The following is a 26,692-nucleotide window of genomic DNA, read 5'->3' as shown; positions in this document are numbered from 1 at the left end:
TAACGTAGTACACGAAGAAAAGCCGACTTGGAAAGCCAGGTCGCACTACTCGTAAACAGCGGAACCAATAACTAGTAACCCAGTTTATAATTTACTTCGAGGGGTTTGCTATCATTAGAGCCATGCCTGTGTACTCGTCCCCTGCCATGTGTGCTTGTTTGTTATCTTTCGATAGAAATCCTTTATATTTTATACAGTTATATTTAGTCTCATTACACTCCACCTCAGGAGTATATCTCTCGGAGGCCGCTCTGGTTGACGAGCGTTTTGATTGTGGCAGCCAAAAAGTATAGGATGTTAAAGAGACGTCATTATTGTACTGCTCGGACCCGCCACCTGAAGCCGCGCGCAGTGACGCGTGGCTCCCCCATTGTCAGAGCTCTGCCCCGCCTCCTACAAAAATTGTCCTCCCGCAGTGGTGCCAGTCTGCCGGTAGGGAGCGCTAAAATGCCGCCCCTTAATTCGGCCCCGCCCCCGGCTGACGTGTCCAGTCGCACCTTTGCGCGTTCCAGGGCGGGAGCGGTCGTGCGCGCGACGCGCAGGTGCGCACCGTCCGCCGGCGCCTCGGTCTTGCACGCGCACCACTCGCTGCCACCAGGAGGCGCAGCAGCGCTTCGCAGGCGCGCGGCGGTGACTTTCACCTGTGTGTGTTCTGGCAGCAAGCAGGCGCGCGCTTGCGGCTGGCATGGAGTAAGGACTCTCCCGTGCGTAACGTCTCCCGAGATAGTGATGGCAGAGCGGGTGTCCGGGGCAGAGACCTTCGAAACAGGTGAGGCATGCACGCGGGGAGATTGTGCATCTGGCTGTGCAAGATGAGGGAGTTGAAGATTGTTCTGTTTTGATCACAGTTCATGACTTATGCTGTGTTGTTTATATTCGAACTTAATTCCTTTTGGTGCTCCTCAATTGCCCCCGTCCCAAATAATAAATTACTGTTGACGTGAAAGGCAGAATTAGAAAATGACCTTGCACGGTGCGCTTCTAGATGGCACACCTGGGAAGTAGAAACTACTTCTGAAGTCTGAGTGACTCCTGAAGCCAGGCATTTCCTGTAAACATCAACTGGCGATCTTTAAAGAGCATGCACCCGAGAACTTTACAGGAGCAGAATAAGCCTGTCTGTGGTACATTAAAGTTGCAGTTCCGCTCATATAATACAGGCTAACAATGCTGTCCTGCTGCACAACTGGTGTTCTTTCATTCATGATTACAAACGCAGTTTTATGCGTTACAAAGAAGACGTCTCTCTCTGATCCGAAGAACTTCATTTGTCCTTAAGCACCCATCTGTGCCGTTTCATGCTTTAGCTAGACCATGCGATCCAAGAGAAAAGCGACTACACGCCACACATCTCCCCATCTAAGGAAAACCGGAGGGTGCTAGTACTGCTCCTTGGGCATATTCTCTCTTATTTCCCTAGATTCCCTTCAGGTAATATCGGATCACTTGGAACATTAAGGGTCTCTTTTTGTCCCCAATCTACCCCTGGATCGTCATCATGACTTTCTCCTTCCTATGCTCAATTTTATTTTCTTCCTATGGTATAATGTCACGTGCTCTACTTTCTGACTCTTGATATTGTGATCATACAGCCTGTCCTTGATCACAGGCAACCAACGTTGAAGCAACCTGTTATTCTTCCTTCCAATCATTATCTTGAAGGGGGAGACACCTAGTTGGATGGATGTGCCCCTGTGTGTGGCTATTGCCTTCAACACTGTTTCTGCATCCATTGCTGATACTGTTGTTAATTGCAAACTTTCTTTGATAAAACAATTAACTCTCCCCACCTGTCTATTGGCTTGGGGATAATCGAGTGCTGTCCGACAGTCCGACACAGTTGATACTGTTCTTTTGCAAATACTTCTGCATGCCATGTGATGTCAGCTGGATGCCATTTTCATTGACTACTTCGAGCGGATACCCTTCCCTCCGGAATGGCTCTTCCATAACTTTAACTGTGTTTTTGCTGTGCTTTCGTTCAAAAACTTCCCTTCGATTCAGTCCACTTGGACATATAGTCCACTGCGAGAATGTCGTATCTGCTTTCTTCCCACATTCATTTTGACAGCCATATAAATCCCAAGCCCAGTTTCTGCTATTCCCGTTGTTGCTAATCTATGTGCTTAAGCACTGTTTGTCTCTTCTCGCTCACCGCACAGGCATGACCATCACACACTTTAAGGTTAATTGATGACAGTTTCCATACAATTCTTGCGTTCTTTGTCAGCGTTTCCCATAGATGGCTTTCATGTGCCTTCTCTATGAATCTGTTCTTCAGGTCTCTTGGTGGTACAAATCTCTCTCTTCTATCATGATAAGCTATCCTTCAACTGTTATTTGGTCGGCTACTTAGCAGAGTTGCTGGCAAGATTTTTAGTAACGTTCGCCTGGCCATTTTGTGACTGTGAAATGTCCTACTTTTGTATTTTATTTTTAAAGCACCTTATGCCTGAGCGAACATGATAAAAACGGTCCAAAAGCAAATGATAAATGACAACACAGACCAAAAACTACGGTGAAAGAAGATGTTCTATAAGTGAAGAGAGAAAAAGAGAGTAGGAGGAGATGCAGCAAATAGAAGGCGTGTTCCAATGCAGTGGAGCCAGAAGAGAGAAGGAACGGAAACAGGATAGAGCACAAGCCGGACAGCTAAAACTGGTACTGGAGAGAGCGAGAGAGTAGGAGAATAGAACGATACAAGAGAGGAAAGATAAGGAGCAAGGTTATAGAGAGACATGAAAACTAAGCAGCGAAGCTTAAACCATAAACATGAGTGAAAAGGGAGCCATCGAAGGGATGAGAGGTCGGTGGAGATAAAATCACAAAGAGCAAGGGGGAAAAGGAGGCAAATAGATGAGTTATAGAAAGATCTAAGGGGACAAAGACGTCAAGTGGGGAGTCCAAAGAGAAGACAAGAAAAGTAAGGGCCGTAAGGAAAATGTTATTGGCAGCTTAGAGGCATGAAATGAGAAGAAAATCCAGTCTTTACAAATATTTAAGCGATGAATTCGACAAGACAGAGAATGAGAAGAGAAGTAAAGGAGATGGAAGAGTCGAGATAGACTCCAAGTTTCTGAGCAGACAAAGAAATGGGAAGAGTAGAATGAGGAAAATAAACCAGGGCAGAAGAGGAAGGATGTCGACCGCAGAAAGAAAAGAACCTCTGTTTTACAAGAGTTTTGAAAAATATAGTGATCAGCCATCCATGGCAGAATAGCCAGAATATGTAAGTCTTACTGTAGCCATGTCTGAATTTTTGTCATTGTGTTGCATCCGAGATTACTCGTCCATAGTGTCATCCACTCTTCTCACAGATAGTGAATCGATGCTATAAGGCATTTATCATTTAAGAAATGGTCTTTACTTGATGTCTTCATCAGCAAGTGTGGCATACAACACGCTAGTTTTTTTCAATCCAGTGATATACCTCACTTCAAATGTACATTCCTGCATCTTCGCTCCCAGTCTAGCCAGTCTTGGAGTAGAAGGTTTGAGTGCTCTAATATATTTATTAACGTTTATGGTTCAAAAGTAGGCAAAACATCGATTGTCCCATCAGTAGTATCGAAGTGTTGCGGCACACGCCAATATTCCCGTCTCGATCAAAGTATTGTATTCTTACCTGGTGAGTGAATTGAATGTGTAGGCGACAGTTTGTTCACAATTTGCTTTCCTTTGAGTTTGTATAGCTCCAATGCCATACACACTGACACTTGTTTTTATTTCATTGTCACAAGGTTTGGTGCATGGTGCTTGTGCAATCTCATGATTAATGAGTTCAAAGGACTCTGGCAGCCTTCTGTCCAGATGTGACTCTCCTTTCTTCAAGAGCTTTCTTGTATGCTCTTTTTTGCTCAAATTTTTCCACAAGCCCAGAATAATACTCCGTTTGTCCCATGAATGGCTTAAGCTGTTCTTTGTCCCAGGCCGAACACACATGCTTTATTGCCAGAACTAGGTCCATCATGGGTTGAAAGACAAACGGCTAAGGAGAGACTGAACCACAGTCTAAGTGCTATACCTCCAGATGATATATAAAAGCCCTAAGATCCTTGGGTTAATTGTATAGAGCAATATGATTGAGGCTTCATAGGTCAATGCACATGTGTATCTTGTCATTTTTTTTTCTCGCAAAGACTACAGTGCTAAGCCAAGTTGTCACCATGACTGCTTTAATTGCTCTGTCTCTCTTTTGTCCCACAATTTCCTCACTCATTTCTCGCTGTGATTGGAACTGGGTGTACCCAGTGTTTTGTGGTTACTGGTGCCTTTTCGCTGCCAGATGCAATGAGCATATGGTTTCACACTGCTCAGCTTCTTGTTGAACATTTCAGCTTGGTTTTTAGATTTGGTCTACAATGACTACGTTCAGGACATACACGTGTTCCTACCTATCACCAGTCGAATGTTGAGGTCCTTTGCTCTTGACATAATTAAAATTTGGTGCATCTTGTGAGAGGGATCTTGTTATCGCCATACACTTCAGGCGTCCTGACATCTGAGGGTTTATGGTCCCTCTCTCCAAAGCAGGTTTTCACATCATCGATCAGTAGAATTGTGAGATCTGAGTCAGTTAGCTTTATCACTGCCAAATAATTTGCTTTCACATCACAGCATGGTTTACATTTGGGATCTCTTTTCTTTGTTTGTACTGCCATAACCATTGGTTCATCAGAGGAGCATGTTTCATTTTAGATGGAGGAGGCCACAAACACACTATCTTTGCATTGTACTTTGACCATACAATGCTTCATCTTGTGGCATCGTTTCTTACAATTGGTACTCCTTGCTTCCGTTGCAGGGCATTTGGGGCCACGTGTAGTTTGTCGCCACACCTTTAGCATGTGCTGCATTGACTTTTCCTAAAAACTTCAGTTTGTGTACTTGGTTCAATTTGTGATCACTCTGTTGTTGCCCTTTAAAACCTCATTTTAGCATTCACTTAAGTCTGATCACTGTTCTCTAAGTTTCTGCGCTTTGTTGCTGTTTACTCATTAGCTTTCACAATCATGAGTGTTTCATTTAGTGTGGGTGTCTTTGCACTGATCATTTTTCTTGAATTGTATGATCTTTGCGATTCACTTTATTCATGTCCTCATTGGTGATGAAAAGTCACAAGGTTTTGTCAGTCTTTGCAGCATTATATTTTGCATGCATCTGCCCTATGGATATATGGATGGATTTCCTTGGTTAGTCAGAAATGCAGGTGGTGACTGTGCCCCTTGATTGGCTATACCTATGCTTTGGTAGCCTATTTTGCTTTCTCTGCTGTTTTAGTTCCAGCTTTGTTTCTAACTTTCTTTGCCGGATCACAAATCCCTTCTGGCACAGCCAATGTGGTTTTTCAAGGTTGCAGTTCCGCTGATTTAATAAACTGCTTCACAACTATTGTTCTTTATTTCATGCTTAAAAGTGCAGGTTTATGCTTTACAAAGAAGTGTAACCCTGTTATTGCAGAGCGTCAGTCCAAGCAACCGCTCCAGATCCTTCTTGCCTCTCTGCCCCTGCTGTAGCCTCGAGTGCATGTCCTGACATCACGTGCTGCCTAAAACATGTTCCAAAAGGGAACGTGACTAAGCGCTGCACTGTCCTTAGGAACTTTAAAAGGCATGCGAACTGGGTCTCCTATCCCTATATGCTATGGTGGTTTGGAAGTCCCAGGCTCTATTTCGCAAATGCGTAATAAACGACACCCGAGTAGCATTTAACCTATTTAAAGGCCTGCCTGATTGGGGTGGTGAGTGGATATGTTGAGGGATCTAGATGCATCAGAGAAGGTACTGGTGTCGGATCCGATGGCTGTAAATTGTAATAGTTTATTTGTAAAGCGCTTATACATAAGTGAAGTTTTTCAAAGTGAGAAAGGAACAAGAGAGTACAGAGTCATTCTTAGGTCTTGAAGTTTCCGAATGATCTAACAGAAATGACTAGCAAACTAGGCCCGACAACCTTAATACTAGTGCAAGTGCAAGACGAGAAGGGGGAGGAGAGGGAGAAGAACGTACATAATCTTATCTACCCTACTAGGCCAAAGACGTTTCAGAAAGTGCAAGTAAGTGACAGAGTGGGGTGATAAGGGGGGAGAAGGCGAGTGCATACAGAAACAAAACTACCGTACCAGTCCTGGCGAACCAGGCCTAGTACATTCTAGGTAATGTAAGTGCTGGACAGGAAGTGAAAGGGAGGGGTAAGGGAACAAGGGCACCCAGTCCAGCAGGGCCTTGGGTTAAGTGCAGAGAGGTTACCCTTCTCATGCAAGGAATTACAGAAGTGGTGAGAAGAGTGCAGAGGCCTGGGGGCGATTGCGAGGACTGGTGGGGGAGCCGAGACCTGTGTGGCTCTGGAGGTGCAGCAGGCGACCAGTCAGCAAACTGAGCGGAGATAGGGAGAGTGGGAGGAGGGAAGTGGGCAAGAAAAGAGAGGGGGTTAACAAGGGAGAGGGAGAAAGAGGAAGAGAAGAGGAAGGTCTTGAGGAGTTTCTGGAATTTAAGGAGATCAGGCTCAAGACAGAGAGAGGCAGGGGGGTTGTTCAGAGGGAAGCACCTGCAGAGGATTACGATCTACTCTTAAATCTCTGTTTTGAAAATCGTCTCCCCCGCAGAGAGTTGGAAGAGGACGAGCAGATGGCTCTAGAAGGAGAGTATTTAGGCAGAGAAAGTTGTAGATAATGCGTGCCCTGGCCCCCGAAAGCCTTGTGGACTATGCAGACTGTCTTAAACTTGATCCTTGCAGCCACAGGGAGCCAGTGGAGGGATTTTAGCACCAAAGAGATGTGGTCCTGGGGCTTGAGGCCAAGGATAAGTCTCGCAGTTCTGTTCTGGATGAGTTGGAGAGGTCGGAGAGTTGAAGTAGGAAGATTCAGAAAGAGACTGTTGCAATAGGACAGTCTAGAAAGAACCAGGACTCTGAAGACAGTAAGTCTCTGGGGAGAAAGTGAGAAAAGGTAGAATACCTCTTAGGAGGTGCAGTTGGTAGTGGGATTGTTCAGAGATGTCCGAGATGTGAGAGGAGAAGGAGAGAGTAGAGTCGAAGATGACCCCTAGATTTATTGCCTCAGTAGGGGTGTCACGGTATTCGTTTAATGACGGTACGATAACCTTCTTGCCAAATTACGGTATATCATGGTTATCGCGGTATAGCAGGTGGAGTTAACTAATCTTAACAAATATTTTCTAAAAGGTCATAAATTGACAGATTTATCATCACAAACAAAACGAAGCACCCAGGGCCAGAATTGGGCTTTTCAACATACTTTCCACTGAAACGCCTTGCTTCCACCAAACACACGTGTGGAGAGGAGGAGGAGGGGGGGGGGGAGAGCCCTGCTGCAACTGGCAAAGCAAACTGAATAGCTTTTCTTAAGTGGTAATTTAGGCTTTTTGCTCCCCCACTGGCTACTGGCGAAGATGAACATGTTGCCATCTTGATAACCTGCATGCCACAGATCAATGGAGGCTGATGGTAGTATACGCTTGTTCTCTCTCTCTCTCTCTCTCTCTCTCTCTCTCTCTCTCTCTCTCTCTCTCCGTTACAACCTTTAGTTTACTTGCGGGCCAAAAGGTGTTCAGTAATCACAGATATGTTATCCTTTGGTATGGCAGCAGGGAACACCCACAGAGATGAGTGAATTTCGCAGTGTGACTTATTATATGTAAATACAATGCTAGAACCAGGGAAATTCCCCCATTGCCATATGTTTAGAGAACATTATCCTTTATAAATATATAAACCCCAAAGCCGCCACCCCAAAGTAAACCCTTTTCCTTCTTGGCACTGTATCTATTCTTCCTATTGCTAACATATTGATTTTGTGTCAGGCACGTGTGGTTTATGGAATGGCATTACAAACTGCTCCAACTGAAACTACTTGGCAGACAGCACATCCAACAGTGCAAGACCAAGAATGCGCAGCACTTGCTTACTGCAGCCTTTCCAAATCAGATTGAAAAGCACACTTAAAGGTATAACAGTATAAACAATGTGACAGTTATTATTGTTCAATTAAGTGGTTCACAGTATCTTTAATGGTATACCGTTATACCGTTACATCCCTACTCACTAGTGGGTGAGGGTGCAGTGCTAAGGGAGGCCCGCCAGAGTGAAAGTGGGAAAGCAGGAGCAGGGGTCCCAATGAGGACGATATCTGTCTTGCTGGCATTGAGGCAGAGATCGTTTGCAGCACACCAAGACTGAATTGCGGACATACAGTCAGGAATGAGCGAGGAGGAGGAGGCAGAGGGAAGCCTGAAAGAGAGCTTTGTGTCATCCGCATAATATTGAAAGTTTGAGGCGAAGGCAGAGATCCTGCAGTTTAGAGAGGCCATGTAGACATTGAAGAACGAGGGAGATAGCTTAGATCCCTGGGGGACACCACAAGTAGAGAGAGTGATAGTGGAGAGAAAAGGCCCACATTCCACCATTGGAAGGACGGTCAGAGAGAAAGGAGGCAAGCCACGCCTGGGCCTGATCTGTGATCCCATGGGTGTCACAGAGATGGGCTATCAGGATGTTATGGTTTACTGTGTCGAAAGCAGAAGAGAAGTCAAGAAGAATGAGTACAGACGGAGATTTGGAGTAAAGATTTGAGAGCAGGTCTTCACAGGTGTTCAGAAGAGCAGTTTCCGTGCCTCCGGATGCTCTAAAGCCAGACTGATGCTCATGAAGACAACCAGCAGATTCAGTATGGACGGTAAGCTGAGAGATAGCCAACTTCTCCATGAGTTTTCCCAGGAAGGGAGTGATAGAGATTGGGGCGGTAGTTTGCTGGAATGGAAGGGTCGGCAGAAGGTTTTCTGAGCAGAGGGGGCACAAGAGAGTGCTTGAGAGAAGTGGGGAAACCCCAGTGGCGAAGAAGAGGTTACAGAGTTCTGCCAAGGCTGGAGCGAGAGTCAATGTTGTCCTTGATGGTTTTTGAAGTGCAGGGGCCACTTGTTTAGAAGAGGCTTTTATAGACGGGACTTGTATAGAGACCTCCTCAGGTGTGACAGGGGAGAGGGAGGAGAGGAGAGGGATGCCCAAGAGATGGTGCATGAGTGGGTGCGGAGGCGAGAGAGGTCGGTATATCCTGTGTTTTGGCAGTGAAGCGATCAGTCAGGGCCGAGCAAAGGGCCTGGGTAGGTGCAGTAGAGGATGACGCTGCAGTAGGGTTGGCCAGTTCCTTGCAGACTTTGAAAAGTTTGGCCGTGTTGTTAGATGCCACTGAGATGCAGGCTTGAATATGGACACTTTTTGGACCTAATGAGGAGTCGGTATTGCCTTTTGAAGAAGGCTGTAGGACAGTTCGTCAGAGGGTGCACCTGAGGATCCCCATTTCTGTTCTGCTGCTCTGCACTTGTGTTTAAGGGCAGCCAGATCGGAGTCGTACCAAGAGTTGCACTTTTTTGCAGGCTTCAGTTGGACCCCCATGACCGGGGTAAGAAATGTTTGCGTGTTGGAGATGGAATGGCGAAAGTTAGAGAGGTCTGTGTCAGGGTGGGAGTCAGTCGCAGGAGTAGATAGAGGCAAAGGCAGCCGCTGACACTCTTTTCATGGGTCGAGACCTTGAAGGCGGTTGGTGGTGCAGGGTGTGCCAGTGCTAAAGGAGAAGAGAGCTTCAAGTGTGTTCTTATCTTATCTGTACTTGTAAAGTGCATTGTTCGCACTAAGGCATCATGGCGCTATCACTGCAGAGGTCAACGAAGAGACAAATGGATCAGATGCTAGAAAAGAAAAGTCTTCAAGGCCCTCCGAAAGGGAAGATGGGCCTCAATGGCACGCAGACAAAGAGGAAGAGAATTCCATACCCTTGCCGCAGCCACTGAAAAAGCATGGCCTCCAACCCGAGAGAGTCTAACCCTCTGAGGCTGAACAATTTTTGAAGATTGGGAGCGAAGTGACCTACGAGGCTTGTAAGGGCAGAACTTTGCTTGGAGGTATTCTGCCCCTGTTTTATAGAAGGCTCTGTGAACCAGACACAGAGACTTGAACCTAACGCGCTGTTCAACTGGAAGCCAGTGAAGCGGGCGAGGAAGCAGCGTCATATGGGCACCATACAGGGTTGGAGTACCGCTCTTGCTGCCATGTTCTGAAATAGCTGCAGACGGTGGCGCAAGTGTTATGGAAGAGCCAGATATAGCACGTTGCAGTAATCGATACCACTAATTACCAAAGATGATACCACCGGAGCATGTAATTCAGATGGAATTTAAGGAAGGACTTTCCATAGGGTCCCCCGTTTAAAATGTCCCTTCTGACAGGTAGATGACACTTGTTCGGCCATAGACTGTGATGCCGCAATTTTGACATCTAAATCTTTCACTGATGAAGCGGGCTGAGGGAATGGGCCAATGCTCTCAGGCCAGAACTCCGGGGTCCAGAACAGAGAAGGGGTAGCCATGCCAACCAGCAACACTTCAGTTTTCCCACTGTTCAACTTAAGCCAGTTCGTGGCATCCAGTCGCCCACTGCCTTCAGGCAACTCCTCAGTCAACCAGCCGTCTCTGGATTTAAATCAAGTCGCACAATAATTTGCGTATCGTAGCTGTAGGAGTAGCACAAGAAGCTGTGTGTGTGGATTATGCCAAGAAGTGGTTGAATATAAATGTTGAACAGGGTGGGAGGCAGAGAGGAGCCCTGGGGGATTCCACACAGCAGTGGAACAGGGAGGGAATGAAAGGGTGGCAGAGGCACTAATTGTGAGCGTCCCACCAAAAAGGAAGATAACCAGGCCAGGACTTGAGCAGCGAGGCCCGCGGAGGAGAGACTGTCATGCCTGTGCCACGGGCGCATCCATTTACGCTCAATATGGACTATTTGTTTATCATTTATTTACAACAGACTCTTGGATCCATCTATATTTACTTTGGGAACTTTATTTCCCATTTGCGAGACTTTGTTGCTTTATTATTTTTTCCAACAAACTACGTATACCACAATGCACCTGGCTACAAGCATCGATTCCTGGCTGTTCCTATTGGTTATCAAAGGAACTACACCCCTCAGAAGCCCTAGGGACTTGCCCTGCTTCCACCAGCCCAGGAACAGAAAGGGAGGTGGCCGATTGCCTGCAGGTGTGCTTAGCCAGGTGCAACCAATTAGCCTGCCTCTGTGCTGGGCTAGGCAGTATAAAGGCTGCTGCCTGCAGTGGCTCAGCCTCTTGCATCTGAGAGTCCTTCCTCCACCTTTTGCGTCTTCCTACGGATCTTGTATGCTGTTTACCTTCACTCCTGCTGGGACCCTGCCTTGTTGCTTGCTCCACCCTGCTGCCTCCAGCCATAGCCTTCCAGGCTCCCTGCCTCACAGCCCTGCCCTGCTGGGCTCTCCACACTGCAGCTGATCACGCTCTGCTGCCTTCCAGCCTCCGCCCTTGCCCTGCCGGGCTCTCCACGTTGCAGCCGATCACGCTCTGCTGCCTTCCAGCCTCCGCCCTTGCCCTGCTGGGCTCTCCACATTGCAGCCGATCACGCTCTGCTGCCTTCCAGCCTCCGCCCTTGCCCTGCCGGGCTCTCCACATTGCAGCCGATCACGCTCTGCTGCCTTCCAGCCTCCGCCCTTGCCCTGCGGACCCTCTACATTGCAGCTGATCACGCTCTGCTGCTTTCCTGCCTCAGCCCTTGTCCTCTGGGCTCCCTGCCCTGCAGCCTGCCTCACTCCGGCTGCCTTCAGCCCTTGTCTTCTGGGCTCCCCTGCTCTGCAGCCTGTCTCACTCCGGCTGCCTTAGCCCTTGTCCTCTGGGGCTCCCTGCTCTGCAGCCTACCTCTCTCTGGCTGCCTTAGCCCTTGTCCTCTGGGCCTTCCTACTTTGCAGCTTATCACGCTCCGCTGCCTACTACCTACCTTTTCCGCTGGGTTCTCGGCCTAGCAGCCCTCTACAGTCCTCTGCTACCTTCTACGTTCAGCGGCCCTGTCCCTCAGGGTTCACTCCTTACTGCCCGGCCCTTACGGGATCCTTGCCGTGCAGTCTGCTTTACTCTGCTGCCCTAAGCCCTTTTTCCTCCGGACGTTCTACCTTACAGTCCTACTCCTGTGGGCTTACTCATTGCTTTCCTGCTCCTCTGAGCTCTCAACCTTGTTCCTTACTGTCCTCTGCTATCCTATCCTGTTACACGACTTTCCTTTCATTTCCTTCTGCTAGTTTGCTATCACCTCCTTTCCTGGATTTGTCTGTAGTATCTTCTCTTGTACTGTTTGTAGACCCTTTTGTACAGAGCTTGTCTGTTGGTTCCCATCAGTCAACCTCTGCCCCTTCCCTTGTCCTGTTTCTACATTACAGACACCCAGAGCTGCTGTTCCAAGTCATGAGCAAACAGCGTGGGCCTCTGTTATAGCAAACTGTGCAGGAGGCTAGAGTATTTCCAAGGTTCGTGGAATACTCTTTTCCTATATCTGCATACACCCCAAGAGGGTATTCATTCTGTATCTTTTCCCTTGCTACTCTTGCCTACTCTTCGTTCTCTTTCCTTTCCGCTGTGTGTGATCTTATCTGTCCACTTTATTTGGCACAACCACCCAAACCTTTTCTGGGTGTCCTGTGCCACTCTTAATAGAGTGCCACTCCTGACAGAGACGGCCGATCAGGGTAGAGTGGTCTACTGTGTCAAATGCTGCTGGCAGATCCAACAGGATCAGGGCACCACCCCACCCTTGAGAAAGTGTTGTTTTTATTGTCAGTTGGTCATCAGTTGTCACTTGTGTGACATACATCCTGGTGCGTACGTTTGTTCAAAATGCACTCATAAGCTTCATGCTTTAGATTTAGGTGCCGACACGTGTTTCAACCGATGGTTTTTTCTCAAGGCTGTGCATTTTAGTGAAGTGAGTGTTATGGTACAGATTGGTAGTGACATGTAGTGCCATTAGGGTTGAAATTATCATACAGGCAGCGAGACCAATAGCAATTAGTTAACATTGTGTACACAAATACTGTACAGTATATGAGGTATCCCATTTCAGTTAATTCCAGTCAGTTTTTAAAAATACTGCATAGTTATTGCATGTGGGTGACATGTAGTTTATCAAGGATAACGGTTGTTTGCATCAATATTCATTCACCTATATAGTGCCATAAAAGTAATTTGGTACTTACATAATATTTCACATTTGTAGTCAGACCAATATATTGCACGTAATTAGCAAGCAGGACTTAAGGTGGGAAGAAGAAAAGAGGAAGAATTTCCGTGAGTCTCATGTTTGGTTATTGGCTGTGGCTGGTAAACTGAGCAGTTGGTTTGGGGAATGCTTACCAAGGTTGGGTGAGGTAGGTGTCTTGTGTGGGTTTCTTGGTCAAGGTGGTCAGCTGGATATCATCTGAAGAGGGAAATTAAAATGTTGTAGTATGCCTGTGGGATTGAAAGCACAGCGCCGCAATTGCTGGAAGGTGCTAACCTACCCGGATAGGGGTTGCTGAGTGGTGATGTGCATGGGGTGCCCTGGTGGCCCTGTGCAGGAGTGGGTGTGATGGTGAGTGCCTGTGGGGCTGCTATGTGCGGCCAAGGTCTTGGGTCCTCTTGGCCTGTTGATGATGTGTCTACTCTACTGTTGCAGGGCCCTGGCCGTAGTGACCCGAGAAGCGCGGCTTGGCTGAAAGTGGCGTAGTATCGTTGGTTAGATTTAGGAATGGGGGCTGCACGGTGAGGCCGCTGCATTGTCCGGGGTGTGAGAGTTGACAGTGCCCTTAGGATCAGGTCGTTGGAGGAAGCGGGTAGCCCAGTAGCGGTTGGAAGAAGGCGAGTGCCTAGGCAGGTTGCAGTGAAATGGGGAGAACCGCACCTAGCGTTGTCGGAGGTGAGTGGCAATGTATGAAATGATATGATATGATGATATGATATGGCATTTATAACGCGCCTATACATAAGTGTTTCAAGGCGTGACGAGGCAAGGGAGGGGGAACAAAGGGAAGACAGACAACGATCCTACTAGGCCAGGTGTCATTCAGATCGCGCAAGTGCATGGGAAGGGGGAAGGGACAGTGCAGTACATAGGATAATAGAATAAATAAGTAAGTTAAATACAGACATCAGGTGGCAAGTGCAAGGGTAAGTGCAGACATCAGGTGTAAGTGCTGCTATTGGGACTGTAGGGATACAGAAACCGTCCCAAGTGTGGAGGTTGCCTGGAAGGCAGTGCAGGTGTGCGCTATTGGGTGGGAGGGGGCCTGGGCCTGAGAACAGAGGGTTGACAGATAACAAGTGCAGAGTTTCATCCAGGAAGTCAGCAGGGGAGAGGAGGAGAAAAAGCAGAAGCAAAGAGAAATGTTTTGAGGTGCTTCCGGAACCAGAGATGATTCTCCTCAAGTTTCAGGGAGGGAGGGAGGCTGTTCCAGAGGGAGGCCCCAGCCGAAGAAAGAGATCTACCACCAACTTGTTGCTTGGAGAAGTGACTGACCCTGAGGGAGTTGGAGGCGGATTGGCAAAGAGCTCAAGAAGGAAGATATTTAGGAAGAGAGAGTTGAAGGTATTGAGGCCCCAGACCCCAGAAGGCCTTGTGGACAATGCAGATGGTTTTGAACTTTATCCTCACAGCCACTAGGAGCCAGTGCAGAGATTTCAGTCTTGGAGAGATACAGTCCCTGGGCTTGAGGCCAAGGACAAGTCTTACAGTCCTGTTCTGGATGAGTTGCAGAGGGCGGGGAGTAGAAGCAGGCAGATTTAGAAAGAGCCTGTTGCAATAGTCCAGCCTAGAGAGAACCAGAGCTCGGGAGACAGTGAGCTTCTGGGGGAAGGAGAGGAAAGGAAGAATACCTCCGAGGAGGTGCAGCTGGTAGTGTGACTTCTTAGAGACGTCAGAGATGTGAGGAGAGGAGAGTGTGGAGGGCGGAGATGACCCTGAGGATTTTAGCCCCACAGGTGGGAGCAGGGAGAGGGCCAAGAGGGGCCAGCCAGAGAGTCACAGGAAAGGAGGGAGTGGGTGTGCCGATGAGGAGAATCTCGGTCTTACTGGAATTAAGGCAGAGATCACAGGCGGCACACCAGTCCTGGATGGTGGACAGACAGTCTGAGATGATAGAGGGAGAAGAGGTGGCTCAGTGTAATAACTGAGATAAATTGCTTCTGATTGGCTTAAGTGTAGAGACAGCCAATATCAAAGAAATCGGGATGAGAGATCCTACAAACAAAGTGTGTGGTGCTGAACAAGTCAATTTATTTCAAGACCACATATTTTTTACTTAGTTAATTTACACAACTTTCGATAAGCACGAAAGTGACAGACAATGGACAGATGTGATTATATACAGTGGAAATACAAGATAAGTATCAACCTCTTGGATGTAGAGGACAAAGGCTCCACCTAAATGCACAGACAAATATGACAATCTGAAAGACGTGTGCTTCAAAAAAAAGTGCACCCAGGACAGAGAGTGGTCCGGGGCGTAGTTAACGCAGGGTGTACACAACAGTATCTACAGGACATACACAGAGGAGGGTTTTTGTAGTTGAGTCACGGGGGATCGACACGGGTGTGTTTCGGCCATGGAGGCTGGATTATAGCCTGGTTGGTTGTTGGCCTTCATCAGGATTGGCACCAATGGTGGTGCTGTCTGTACTATCTGTGGATAAATAAGGTTTGTCAGGATCGCGGGATATAATTGTATAATTTATGGATTTAGTGAATAAAGGCTTAGTGGAGCCGTCTCGAAATACAGCATACCTGCTGCTGTGATAGCAGTGGTGATGCTGTATGTAGCCAATCCTTGGAATGTTGCTGGATTGTTGGTGCAACAAATGCACAATGATTAAGCCGTGGGTTCCTGATGTTTACGTTTTTGTCAGGATACCAGGGGCTTTTGCAGGGCCTGGAGGGTCCCTATTCTGTGGAAAGATATATCACAGGTTGTGAGGAGTCTGATGAATTTAAAAAAAATTGGTTGCTTGTGACCCTACTCGATCTTTGTAGCTGAATGGGGCGACCATCCGGCACGAAGATGTGGTGGTGGGTGGTTACGACAGTCTGGTGGGTCGCTGGAAACTGATCTTGTGGATTTTTTGTTTTTGATGGGTAAATGTTGTGTGATGATTTAAAACCCATCTAAAACACAAGCCCAAAGCCCATGTGCAAAGTGCCGTGGTGGAGTGTTGACATAGTTACGGGACTGCTCAATATGGTCGGTGCCCAAGGTCAGACATGGTCATGGTGCCGCTGGATCAGGTATCCGTTGAGCGAGTGCAAGCCAGGGCCAGTGACTAGATCTTTTCATAAGGTGATTTGCTATTAATCTAACTAGGTTGACACTAGCTCATGTGCGTGCCTCACACTGAGAATTCCTGGTGCGGGCGGCATGCTGAGTAGCAGCGTGTCTGTCTGTCTAGTCAGAGTAGCGGTGCGCCAAACGAATTCTGGATCCAGAGTTATTCGGATTGAAGAGTCAGAGAGCTTTTGTTGATACGCTATTCGTCATACATGGTGTCATCTATATTTGATATGAATTAACTGAAGTGCGTGCCTAAACAGAGCAAAATTCTGGTGCGGGCTGCGAAGCATCATGGCAGCGTGTCTGTCTAAATATACAGAAGCGTGGTATGCAGATAAAAATGCGAAGGCCGTGATTTCTACAGGTGGAAAGCGTCATGCAATGCATTATCGCTGGTGTTTTACCCTTACCGTGATCCGAACAAGTGCAAGATTCACCGGGGGATCCACAGCCTGGAAATGGTTGCTGTGATGAGGGGTAAACAACAGCCACTAGATAAGCTTGTCCCTGTGTGGCGCGTGAGCCAATGGCGCTCGGAGAAGAAATGTGTCCGCCAATCACAGCGGTCTACATGGTAGCAGTGCTGATGCACCCATTGGGGAGCGGCCCGCAAATTAGAAACTGAAAGCGGTCGCCTGGCTAATGGAGTGAACTACTGTTTATCCTTAGGATCATGGGACATGTAGTGTATTTTCTCAACTGAACTGGATGAGGTAAAAGTAATGGTCTGTGAATATGGAGTGAGCAGGGTTGATCGTTAATACTGTCAAAACAAATCGTGTAGCAATGCACGGCGCCATGGACCAAGTGCATTTTTTTCAGGACAAATTAATGGAATCATGACCAGGTGGAGAAATTCATTTTCCACAAGATGCTATCGTCAAAAAAACAGTGAGTTGGTCCAATGCATGCAGTTCAGTGACATGTAATAGTGCAATTATTCAGGAATAATGAATGGAATCATGAGAGCAGGGGATATTCATTTTCCCACATGACGCTATCGCCAATACAACAGCGAATGCATGCAGTTTAGTGACATTTCATTATTGTATAACCATACTGTTGATCGTCTCATACGTCCCAAAAGACATAGACATTATTAGTATGGTGCGTACGGTTTAGTGACATGAATCTATACACAACCATGCTACTGGTCGTGTGTGCTAATAGCCGGACGGCATGGGTCCCATACAATTGCAACTAGGAACACGTGGGCACTGCTGGGTAGTCCATGACTGCGAAATCCATATCTATGAACGCATGTGTGGATGGCACGGCGTATCTGCTAGTGAGTGATATGCTACTAGTGTGTCCAGGGGACACCCCCCCCTTAAAGTTGGTGAGCCAGAGTAAGGGTGTTCAGATGTTTGGGGGGGGGGGGATTTTATTCCCAGAAGTGTTTCCACTCCACGGTAATATTGAGGCCGTGGCGTACTGAGTCCAGTTTATGAACCCACTTTTGTTCTAATCTGATCAAGGCCAAACCCATGTCGCCTCCATGCTTTTGTGGCTGTAGTTGTTGTAACACAGTCCAGGTGAATTGCTCGTGCGTGTGGCCTTTTCTGATGAAGTGCTCGACTAACGGTTTGTCTTGTACTTGGTTCTTGATGCATGATCTATGCTCGTTGATCCTCTGTTTCACAGGTCTGATGGTTTTGCTGATATATATCATGTTGCATGGGCATCTGATGACATAGATGACTTATTTGCTCTTGCAATTTGTGTGGTTGTTCATCTTCCATGTAAAGTCCTTGTGGGCGAAGGTTTTACTGTTTGTGGTGTAGCGGCATGCCACACATGGCCGCAGCTGTAATGTCGCACGACTGGTGGCAGATCCCATAGTGTCGCTGTTGTCTTGGTTGGTTCCAGAAAGGTATGTACCAGGGTGTCTCTTAGGTTTTTGTTCTTTCTGAAGGCGAATAAGGTTTTTTTTGCAAGACTCCCCTCATGTTTGATGAGGTACCAGTGTTTCTTGATTGTTGTCTTGATGAGGCTACTCACTGGGTTAAAAGTGGTGACACAGACGGTCCTGTCTATGGGTTCTTTGATTCTTGTGGATAGACAGACTGATCGATCGGTGTTCGCTGCTCCTTTTTTTTGCCATTTTGATTGATTTTTTAGGGTAGCCTCTCTGTCTTAGGCGGGTCTGCAGTTGTTTGGCATGTGTTTCAAATTTTTCTCTGTGCGTGCAGTTCCTGCGGATGCGCAGGAATTGTCCATAGGGGAGATTGTATTTCAACCCTTGGGAGTGGTAGCTCGAAAAGTGCAGGAGACTGTTTCTATCGGTGGGTTTCCTAAAAAGTTCAGTCTTCAATGAATCTCCAGAGGGATAAATGTGTAGGTCGAGGAAGTTTATGGCTTGAAAATCCCAGTCTATGGTGAACTTGATGTGGGTATTTTGTAGGTTGAGCCAATGGTGAAACTCCAATAATGATTCTTTGCTCCCTTGCCATATTAGAAGAACGTCATCGATGTAACGGCGCCATATTTTTATGTGGGCTCTGTATGGATTATTGTCCTGGTAGATGTTGTCATTCTCATACTGGGCCATGTAGAGATTTGCCACGTCTGGTGCGAATGTTGCGGCAATGCTGACGCCTTTGATCTGTTGGTATAGCTGTTGTCCAAAAAGGAAAACGTTTTCCCCCATGGTGATGTGAATGCATTCCAAGATAAAATTGGTTGGGGCAGTTGTTGTATCTGTTCTTTTTTCAAGGCAGGTTTTGAGCGCATGTCGTCCTTCTTGTTGAGGGATAGAGGTGTATAAGGCCTTCACATCCATGGTGACTAGGATGGATTCGGTGGACAAAATTATGGTGTCCAGAATCTTGATGGTTTCTGTACTGTCCTTAATGTAAGACTGCATTTTGCCAATGAACGGTTTCATGAAGTGGTCCGTGTATAAAGATAGAGGTTCCAGTAGGGAGTCGCAAGCAGAGACGATTGGTCCATCATCACACAACGTTTACCCATCAAAAACAAAAAATCCACAAGATCAGTTTCCAGCGACCAAACAGAGTGTCGTAACCACCCGCCACCACATCTTCGTGCCGGATGGTCGCCCCATTCAGCTACAAAGATCGAGTCGGGTCACAAGCAACCAATTGTTTTGAACTTGGAGCAATTCATCAGACCCCTCACAACCTGTGATATATCTTTCCACAGAATAGGGACCCTCCAGGCCCTGCAAAAGCCCCCGGTATCCTGACGAAAACTTGGACATCAGGCAAGGAACCCACGGCTTAATCATTGTGCATTTGTTGCACCAACAATCCAGCAACAATCCAAGGACTGGCTACATACAGCATCACCACTGCTATCACAGCAGCAGGTAAGCTGTATTTCGAGACAGCTCCACTAAGCCTTTATTCACTAAATCCATAAATTATACAATTATATCCCGAGATCCTGACAAACCTCATTTATCCACAGATAGTACGGACAGCACCACCATTGGTGCCAATCCTGATGAAGGCCAACAACCAACCAGGCTATAATCCAGCCTCCATGGCCGAAACACACCCGTGTCGATCCCCCGTGACACAACTACAAAAACCCTCCTTTGTGTATGTCCTGTAGATACTGTTGTGTACACCCTGTGTTAACTACGCCCCGGACCACTCTCTGTCCTGGGTGCACTTTTGTTGAAGCACAAGTCTTTCAGATTGTCATATTTGTCTGTGCATTTAGGTGGAGCCTTTGTCCTCTACATCCAAGAGGTTGATACTTATCTTGTATTTCCACTGTATATAATCACATCTGTCCGTTGTCTGTCACTTTCGTGCTTATCGAAAGTTGTGTAAATTAACTAAGTAAAAAACATGTGGTCTTGAAATAAATTGACTTGTTCAGCACCACACACGTTGTTTGTAGGATCTCTCATCCTGATTTCTTTGATATTTGTTAATGTACCCTCCTGGGTATATCAGGACCCTGCCAAGAGCCCATAGATTAACTAGTGTAGAGACAGCCTATTGGTTAAGAGGAGTATGGGTGGATGACGTATGTCATCATGGGGATTCTGCTTATCCTCGGGACACGTGGGATAAGCCGATCCTTGAAAGTACTAAATAACTTGTGTTGTACAATTTGGTTGCCGCAGCGATGTCAGGGGCATGTGGATCTGTTCCACATGTGGAAGGGGAGCAAGTCTACCACTGACCTGGAGGTCAAGGTTGTATTGCGTAATTGCTGACCTATGTTGAAGGGGTTTGCAGTTAGCGAAAAGTTGGAAATCCTTAGAGGGGTGTGTCCCCCATGTGTGGCTATTTGCTCTTTTCTATGGGCGGTTTAGTTTGAGCCCAATGACTGTGTGAGGTTTGGTTAGCTCAAGTGAGAGCATGGTTTTGATAATCCCGTTTCACATGCTGTACCTGGTTGGGGTGTGGTGTAATGGGACCCGGTGTGGCGGGTCTAATCCTTGTGAGTTGCCTGTTCTGGTGTGTTGTCTACCTGCCAAGTGAAGGGACTAATGTCAGGAGGTGGTGTATTGAGTGCTTGTACCTAGGTGGGTACTTGGATTTTTGTCTAAAGGTCCAGTCCCCATATGGTTGGGTCCCTGTTAAATTTGGGGGTGGAAACCAAGGGTCAATGCTCCCGTGGTGTAGGGGCTTGGTGGTGACCGGCCCAAGATATGCACTTGGGGTTGTGTGTGATGTGGCATTAGGCTGTGGTCCTGTGTTGTCAGGGTGGTATTCAATTCTCTAGGCAGTGAGGTACTGGGCATGCTCGGTTCAATGTCTATCTCACTGAAGGGAAAAGCTGTAATGCAGCCCAGCCAGAACTCTAGGATGGTATGTCCCTGGCCTTGGACATCCGTTTCCCATGTGGGTGTACCATCGACAAGCACAAAGCCAGCACCAGGGGAGGCCTGACCAGGTCTCCTTCTCTCCCTTGATGGAAATTCTGTAACGCAACCCAGCCACCGCTCCAGGATGGACGGCGGTGATGTCCCTGGCCTTGGACGGCTGTCTCCCATGTGGGTTGAATGTCCCCAAGCCCAGAAACATTTCCAGGGAGCCCCGGCAGGGTCCCTGTGCTTTTCCAGAGGGAAAAGCTGTAACGCAGGTCAGCCAGAACTCCAGGATGGTCGGAGGAGATGCCTCTGGGCTTGAGCGCCTTGTCTCCCGTGTGGGTCGACTGTCCCCAAGTCCAGCGGCAGTTGCAGGGACTCCGTCAGGGTCCGCTTCCCTCGCCCCGATTGAAATTTTCTAACTCAGCTCAGCCAGCGCTTCAGGATGGTCGGCCTTGGGCGGCTGTCTCCCATGTGGTTTGACCGTCCCCAAGCCCTGCAGCGGGTCCAGGGAGCCCTGGCAAGGAGAAGCTGTAGCGCAGGCCAGCCAGAGATGCAGGAAAGTTGAGTGTAATGTCCCTGCCCTTGTGCACCCGTCTCCCATGTGGGTCTTTGCCAGGGCTTGTGGGTAATACATTCTGGGGCGATTCGCGCAAGTCGGACATCTGTGGATTCCCACGGGTATCTTCTTTTCGGAAATACATGGGGTTAGCTGTTTTCCTTGGTGGATGCGACACGTAAGACCCAAATCTTTAGGTTGGCTCCCCAAACCCTTTGGGGGATAGTAGTGGTTTAGCCTTTTCCCTTTGTGCCCAGTTAGGTGCACCCACAAATGTGAGGTACCGTTTTTGTCAGGACACCTGTGGGAATGCGGGAAGGTAGGACATGTGATGTTGGCAGAGTGTTTTCGATGGGTGGGCAGAGTGAAATGTCCCAAAAAGTGTTTTCTCCTCCTCCCCATCCCCCAAATTTCGCACTTTGCCGGGGGTTGTGGGTAATACATTCTGGGGCGATTTGCGTAACTCACACCTCTGTGGATTCCCACAGGAGCCCTCTTTTTGGAAATGCATGCGGTTCCCTGTTTTCCTTGGTGGCTTCGACACCCAAGGACTAAATGTGTAGGTTGTCCACAAGAGCAACATTTCTCAATCTGCTCTGCCAAAGGACTTGGGGTTACCGGTGGTTTAGCCTTTTCCCCTTTTTTGCGCCCAGGTAGGAGGTACCATTTTCGTCGGGACACCTGTGGGAACGAGGGAAGGTACGACGACATTTTTTGTGTTTGCGTGGTTTTCATAACGTTTCGACCCATTTGCTGCTGCCCTTTGTCACACAACTCTTTCATTTCCCAAATGTGACCTACATTTAGTCGCTGCTTTGGGCACTATACACTTTTGTAACCTGCACAAGTCACCTACCCTTAAAAAGGTCTGCCTGTGCTCTTTAAAAAAATGTATGATTGCCCTTCCTCACGACATTTGTTTTCCTTATTTACACATGCTAAGTACGACTGGTTAGGCCATAAGCATAAAACTCCTGTGTACCAGAGCTCCGTTTTTGGCTTGTGGTATTGCTTGTTTTGTAAAACATTACGAAAAATGTGTGATTTCCTAACTGGAAGAGTCGGGGCGAATGTAGCGGAGCATTGTTTTTTTCACAATTCACAGAAGCCATTGCCTTACCGGACCAACCATGTCCACCATATAAACCTTTTTTTTTTGTTTTTGTTTTTTTTCTTCTTTAATTTTCCCGATTTTTTCCCAAACTGTGGAATTTTTCCCTACATAGTTGTTGCATGACCTGCGCAACCCCTTCCTCAACTTGGAATTTTGTCTACTTTTCCGAAATGTATGCCTTTCTGTCTTCCCATTCAGCCTTCCTACCCTTTTCTTCCATTCCGTCCACGCATATCCTATTGGAAAAAAAGGCCAAAATTGCCTACCTCTCACAAAACGGCTGGTAACCATATCAAAATGTTTTTTGTTTTCCACTCAACCTGTTCTTGAAAGCCTGGAAAATGGGGAATTCAGCACAGCAAACCATTTGTTCCTAGCACTTACAAGGAAAGAACCACATGCTTCTTTGTAGATCATTTTATTTGCATTTTCTGAAAAACCCCAAAATGTTCTCCCTTAGTTATTTTCTCTCACCCCTCCTACAGCAAACTAGGAAAATAAGGGGCCAAAGTTGGCCGACATATCTCATGTAACAGATTTACAAGGGATTGAATAGCGACATACCGAAATCACCAAAAAAGGCCTTAGCACTGTGGGGGAAAACCCATTGCATTTAAGGGGTTAAATTGTAAAATAAAGGCACGTAATCTGTTGGTGTCTTAGTGTCTCCAAATCTGGCTCTTGAGAGCAACACTGACAGGAGTTTTTCAGGCTAACCACTGGCAGGTAATCCATTTGCATTTAGCTTCACAGTATTCATAACTATTTTCTTTGGCTGTCCTGAAAACATGGTGTGATTTTGTTAATCTGGTGGTAGTGTCAATGTTCAAAGTCAAAGCCGATGGGCAAAGGCCTAGGGACAAGGCCAGTTGAACTCTCTGCAGCTCTGCTGCGAGAGCCACCAGCCACCAGCCAGAAAGAAGGAAGCTGCAGCCTTGCCACATCGAGGGGCACTGGAGTGTTCCCTCGCTTCGAGAATCACTCCATCCCTCCACGCAGCATCTACCTTTGCCAAAGTGGCAGACGGCGTCGCCGGAGCAACGCTCAACAACACTGGTGCCCCTCGTCCCAATTGGCGTGCCCTGCCTGCTCCTTCCCTTCTGCCTTAAAGGGAGAGGGGGGAGACCGACGGGCAAAGACCTAGGGACAAGGCCAGTAGAACTCTCGGCCGTTCTCTGCTGCTGGAGACTACCAGACGCTGCCCATAGATGCCATCAAGCTGCACACAAAGGTAACCGGCTCAATTATGTCAGGAGGGATGATGCCCAAGTCGCTACCTCTCCCAACGCTGCTCCATTGAACCCCGTTGGCCTCCGAATGTCCCGCCTCAGAGCGCGCACGCAATGCTCCCAGCACCTCTTATCCCCTGCATAGGTACTTCAGGAATGCTCATCTTGGCACTAGGTTCTCCTTCACCCTGAGTGCTCTGTGTATCCCAGCACGATCCTCTTTCTCCCTCCCCTCTGCCACTGTGCGTCGCTTTACAGTGTCGCCTTACCTGTCACACGTGCCCAAATTATTTCCCAGGCTGACCAGAACTGACCGTGCGGTTCCTGCCGAGCCTGATGCATCCGGCAAGTGACCCGACAGTGAGTGCATTATGCCACGCAGCCAAACAGACTGGTTCACCCCAAGGTGGCCTCATACTATTGCTGCCACCCCACCACCTGTATTTGCTCCCAATATGGCACTGATCACTGATGCAATGTCCAATGTAATGTTTGAACCAATGCCACAAACTGTTGTCAAAACCACTATAGTATGCACGGATGCCCTCTCCTGCCCGTTGAATCATAATGCATTGTCTACCCCTATGCTACCACACCCTGTACCTGTTGATGCCCTGATTGTTCCACGCACCTCTAAAGTAATGTCTGTTTCCCTGCCACAACCCACTGTTACTGCCACTGTGATACCTATTGCTGATGCCCACAGTGTGCTAGTAAGAGATAATGATTTGTGTACCCCGTTGTTACCACATAGTGTTACTGACAGTATGTGACCTGTTACTGATGCACACAAATTAACATTGCCTCATAATGATTTGTTGCTACATAGCCTGGCCACCACCTTACCACCTGTTGATGCTCAGAATATGCTATTGCTTGCAATGTCTTGCCTCAACAAATGCAGCAACCTAATTTTACCAATACTGTTATACCCCTTGTTGATGCCCACAGTGTGTTACTGAGGGAAAATTACCTGGTTGCCCCTTTGTTGCCGCCCAGTGTTACAAACACGATACCTGCTCCCCTCTCTGCTACACCTACACTTAATGACTTACCTGCACTATTGATGCCACCTACTGCTGTTCCTATTGTGCTGCAAGTGGATACCTTCAGGGTACCACTGATTAAAAATGCTGCTCATGCAAATGTATCTGCACCAACCCACCCGGGTTCACTTAGTTGTGCCCCAATTAATGCCCTGTCACTTCCAGCTCATGTTCTGGTCATTCACGACCTCATCACAAATGGAAACTTGGATCTTCTAATCATTACTGAGACCTTGCTCCATGAAGCTTCAGGACCAGTCCTAGCCCTCCCCCAGGGTTACAGCATCTTTAGACAAGACCACCCCAATCTAAAAGGTGGTGGGGTAGCCCTCATTGCCAAAGAGTCAATTGCCATCAGAAAGGTCCAAGGTGATCTAGGCTTTAACAGCGACTATCTGCTCTTGAAAATTTGCCCATCACCCAACTGCACGATCTCCCTCCACATTCTGTATCGCCCCCCTGGACCCGCTACAGACTTTCAGAAATCCTTCTTACATGCCATCTCGGACAAACTTAAAAAAAAAACAAAAACGACCAAATCAATCCTCCTGGGAGTCCTTAACCTAAACCTGAATGATCCTTATGACTCAGAAGCAGCCACCCTCAATAAAGCACTCTCCACATTAGGTTTTAAACATGCAGTCACAAATCCCGCCCACATAAAAGTTGCACCCTTGATTTGGATTGCCCACCACAATTGCAATCCCTCCATCACCTCCATCACTCCCATCCCTTGGTCTGATCACTTCGCCATCCACTTTGTACTTAAACTTACCAAGGGGCCCATGACACATCCGCTCACACCTGTCCATGCTAGGAGCTCCCGCCGTCTCACCAAAGAGAGACTCCTACCTCACCTACTTGTGCCAGCCCTTCAACCATCCTTCTCTAATAACCCTGATACGTTGGCCGCCAACTACATCTCTACCATTTCCCAGGCAGTAGACTCCATAGCTCTACTCGCCCTCAGGAAGGCTAAACGTACCAAACACACTAATTCTTGGTTATCACCTGAACTCCTGGAACTACGAGCCAAAAAAAGAAGAGCATTATCATCCTGGCTAGCCAAACCTAATGAGAGCAGTATCAAAAGAATACAGAAATGCCATTATTAAAGCAAAATCAAACTCCTTTAACACCACGATCTCAAACGCCAAGTCTGGATCGAAAGAGATTTGCCATCTTTAGAGAACTGGAAGTGCCAGCGCCCACTCCGCCTACCCTCTCTAAAGAAAAAGAATGGTGTAATAGTGTCCAGAAGATATGTTAGACAAGCTGAATCTTGTTGCAAAATAAAATCATTGATCACCAACTAGCCCTGGGAAAACTTATCTCAACTGTCCTTTGTAAACCCCCAACTGACGTTCCTCTCTAATCCTTTAAGGAAATGAGCGAGCTAGAAGTAGCAGCACTTCTCAAATCTATCAAACCTTCGAATAGTAAAGGAGACACCTGCCCAGCCCAGTTGATTAAAGAGAGCGTTACCACCCTGACGCCATTCATCACAGCATTTATCAATGGCTCATTCACATCTGGCCAAGTCCCTGTCTGCCTTAAAGAAGCCTGCCTATCACGACAGTCCCCTTTTTACTCAACATTCTGGACAAAGCAGCTTACCTGCAGATTCATAAATTCCTAGAGTCAAACAACATGCTGGGTCTCAGGCAGTCCGGCTTCAGGCCCAGCTATGGGACCGAAACCGCCCTACTGGACCTAATCAAACAGATTGATGACCTCAGGGATGCAAGAAAACCAGCTCTCCTCTTGCTCCTCGACTTGTCTGCA

At 47.5% G+C, this 26,692-nt stretch overlaps 1 protein-coding gene across 6 annotated transcripts in view; it reads left to right on the top strand.

Annotated features, from left to right (window-relative positions):
- The first annotated feature begins 566 nt into the window (after nucleotides 1-566).
- Nucleotides 567-26,692, top strand: part of MAP7 (microtubule associated protein 7) — a 1,989,984-nt gene continuing 1,963,858 nt past the window's right edge. For 2 of the 6 annotated variants that reach the window (XM_069606765.1, XM_069606764.1), the window contains exon 1: nucleotides 571-769. In XM_069606765.1, the coding sequence (XP_069462866.1) occupies nucleotides 730-769 (40 nt within the window). In that variant the 5' untranslated portion in view covers nucleotides 571-729. Of the gene's footprint in view, nucleotides 770-26,692 lie in introns of all 6 variants that reach the window. The other 4 variants (XM_069606761.1, XM_069606760.1, XM_069606769.1 and 1 more) reach the window with 3 other exon arrangements.

This window comes from Ambystoma mexicanum, chromosome 4p (genome assembly GCF_040938575.1).
Source record: "Ambystoma mexicanum isolate Mex_15411 chromosome 4p, UKY_AmexF1_1, whole genome shotgun sequence".
Taxonomy (NCBI): domain Eukaryota; kingdom Metazoa; phylum Chordata; class Amphibia; order Caudata; family Ambystomatidae; genus Ambystoma; species Ambystoma mexicanum.
Note: the sequence above shows the minus strand (reverse complement) of the source record. Positions and strands in the feature narration are given on the sequence as shown.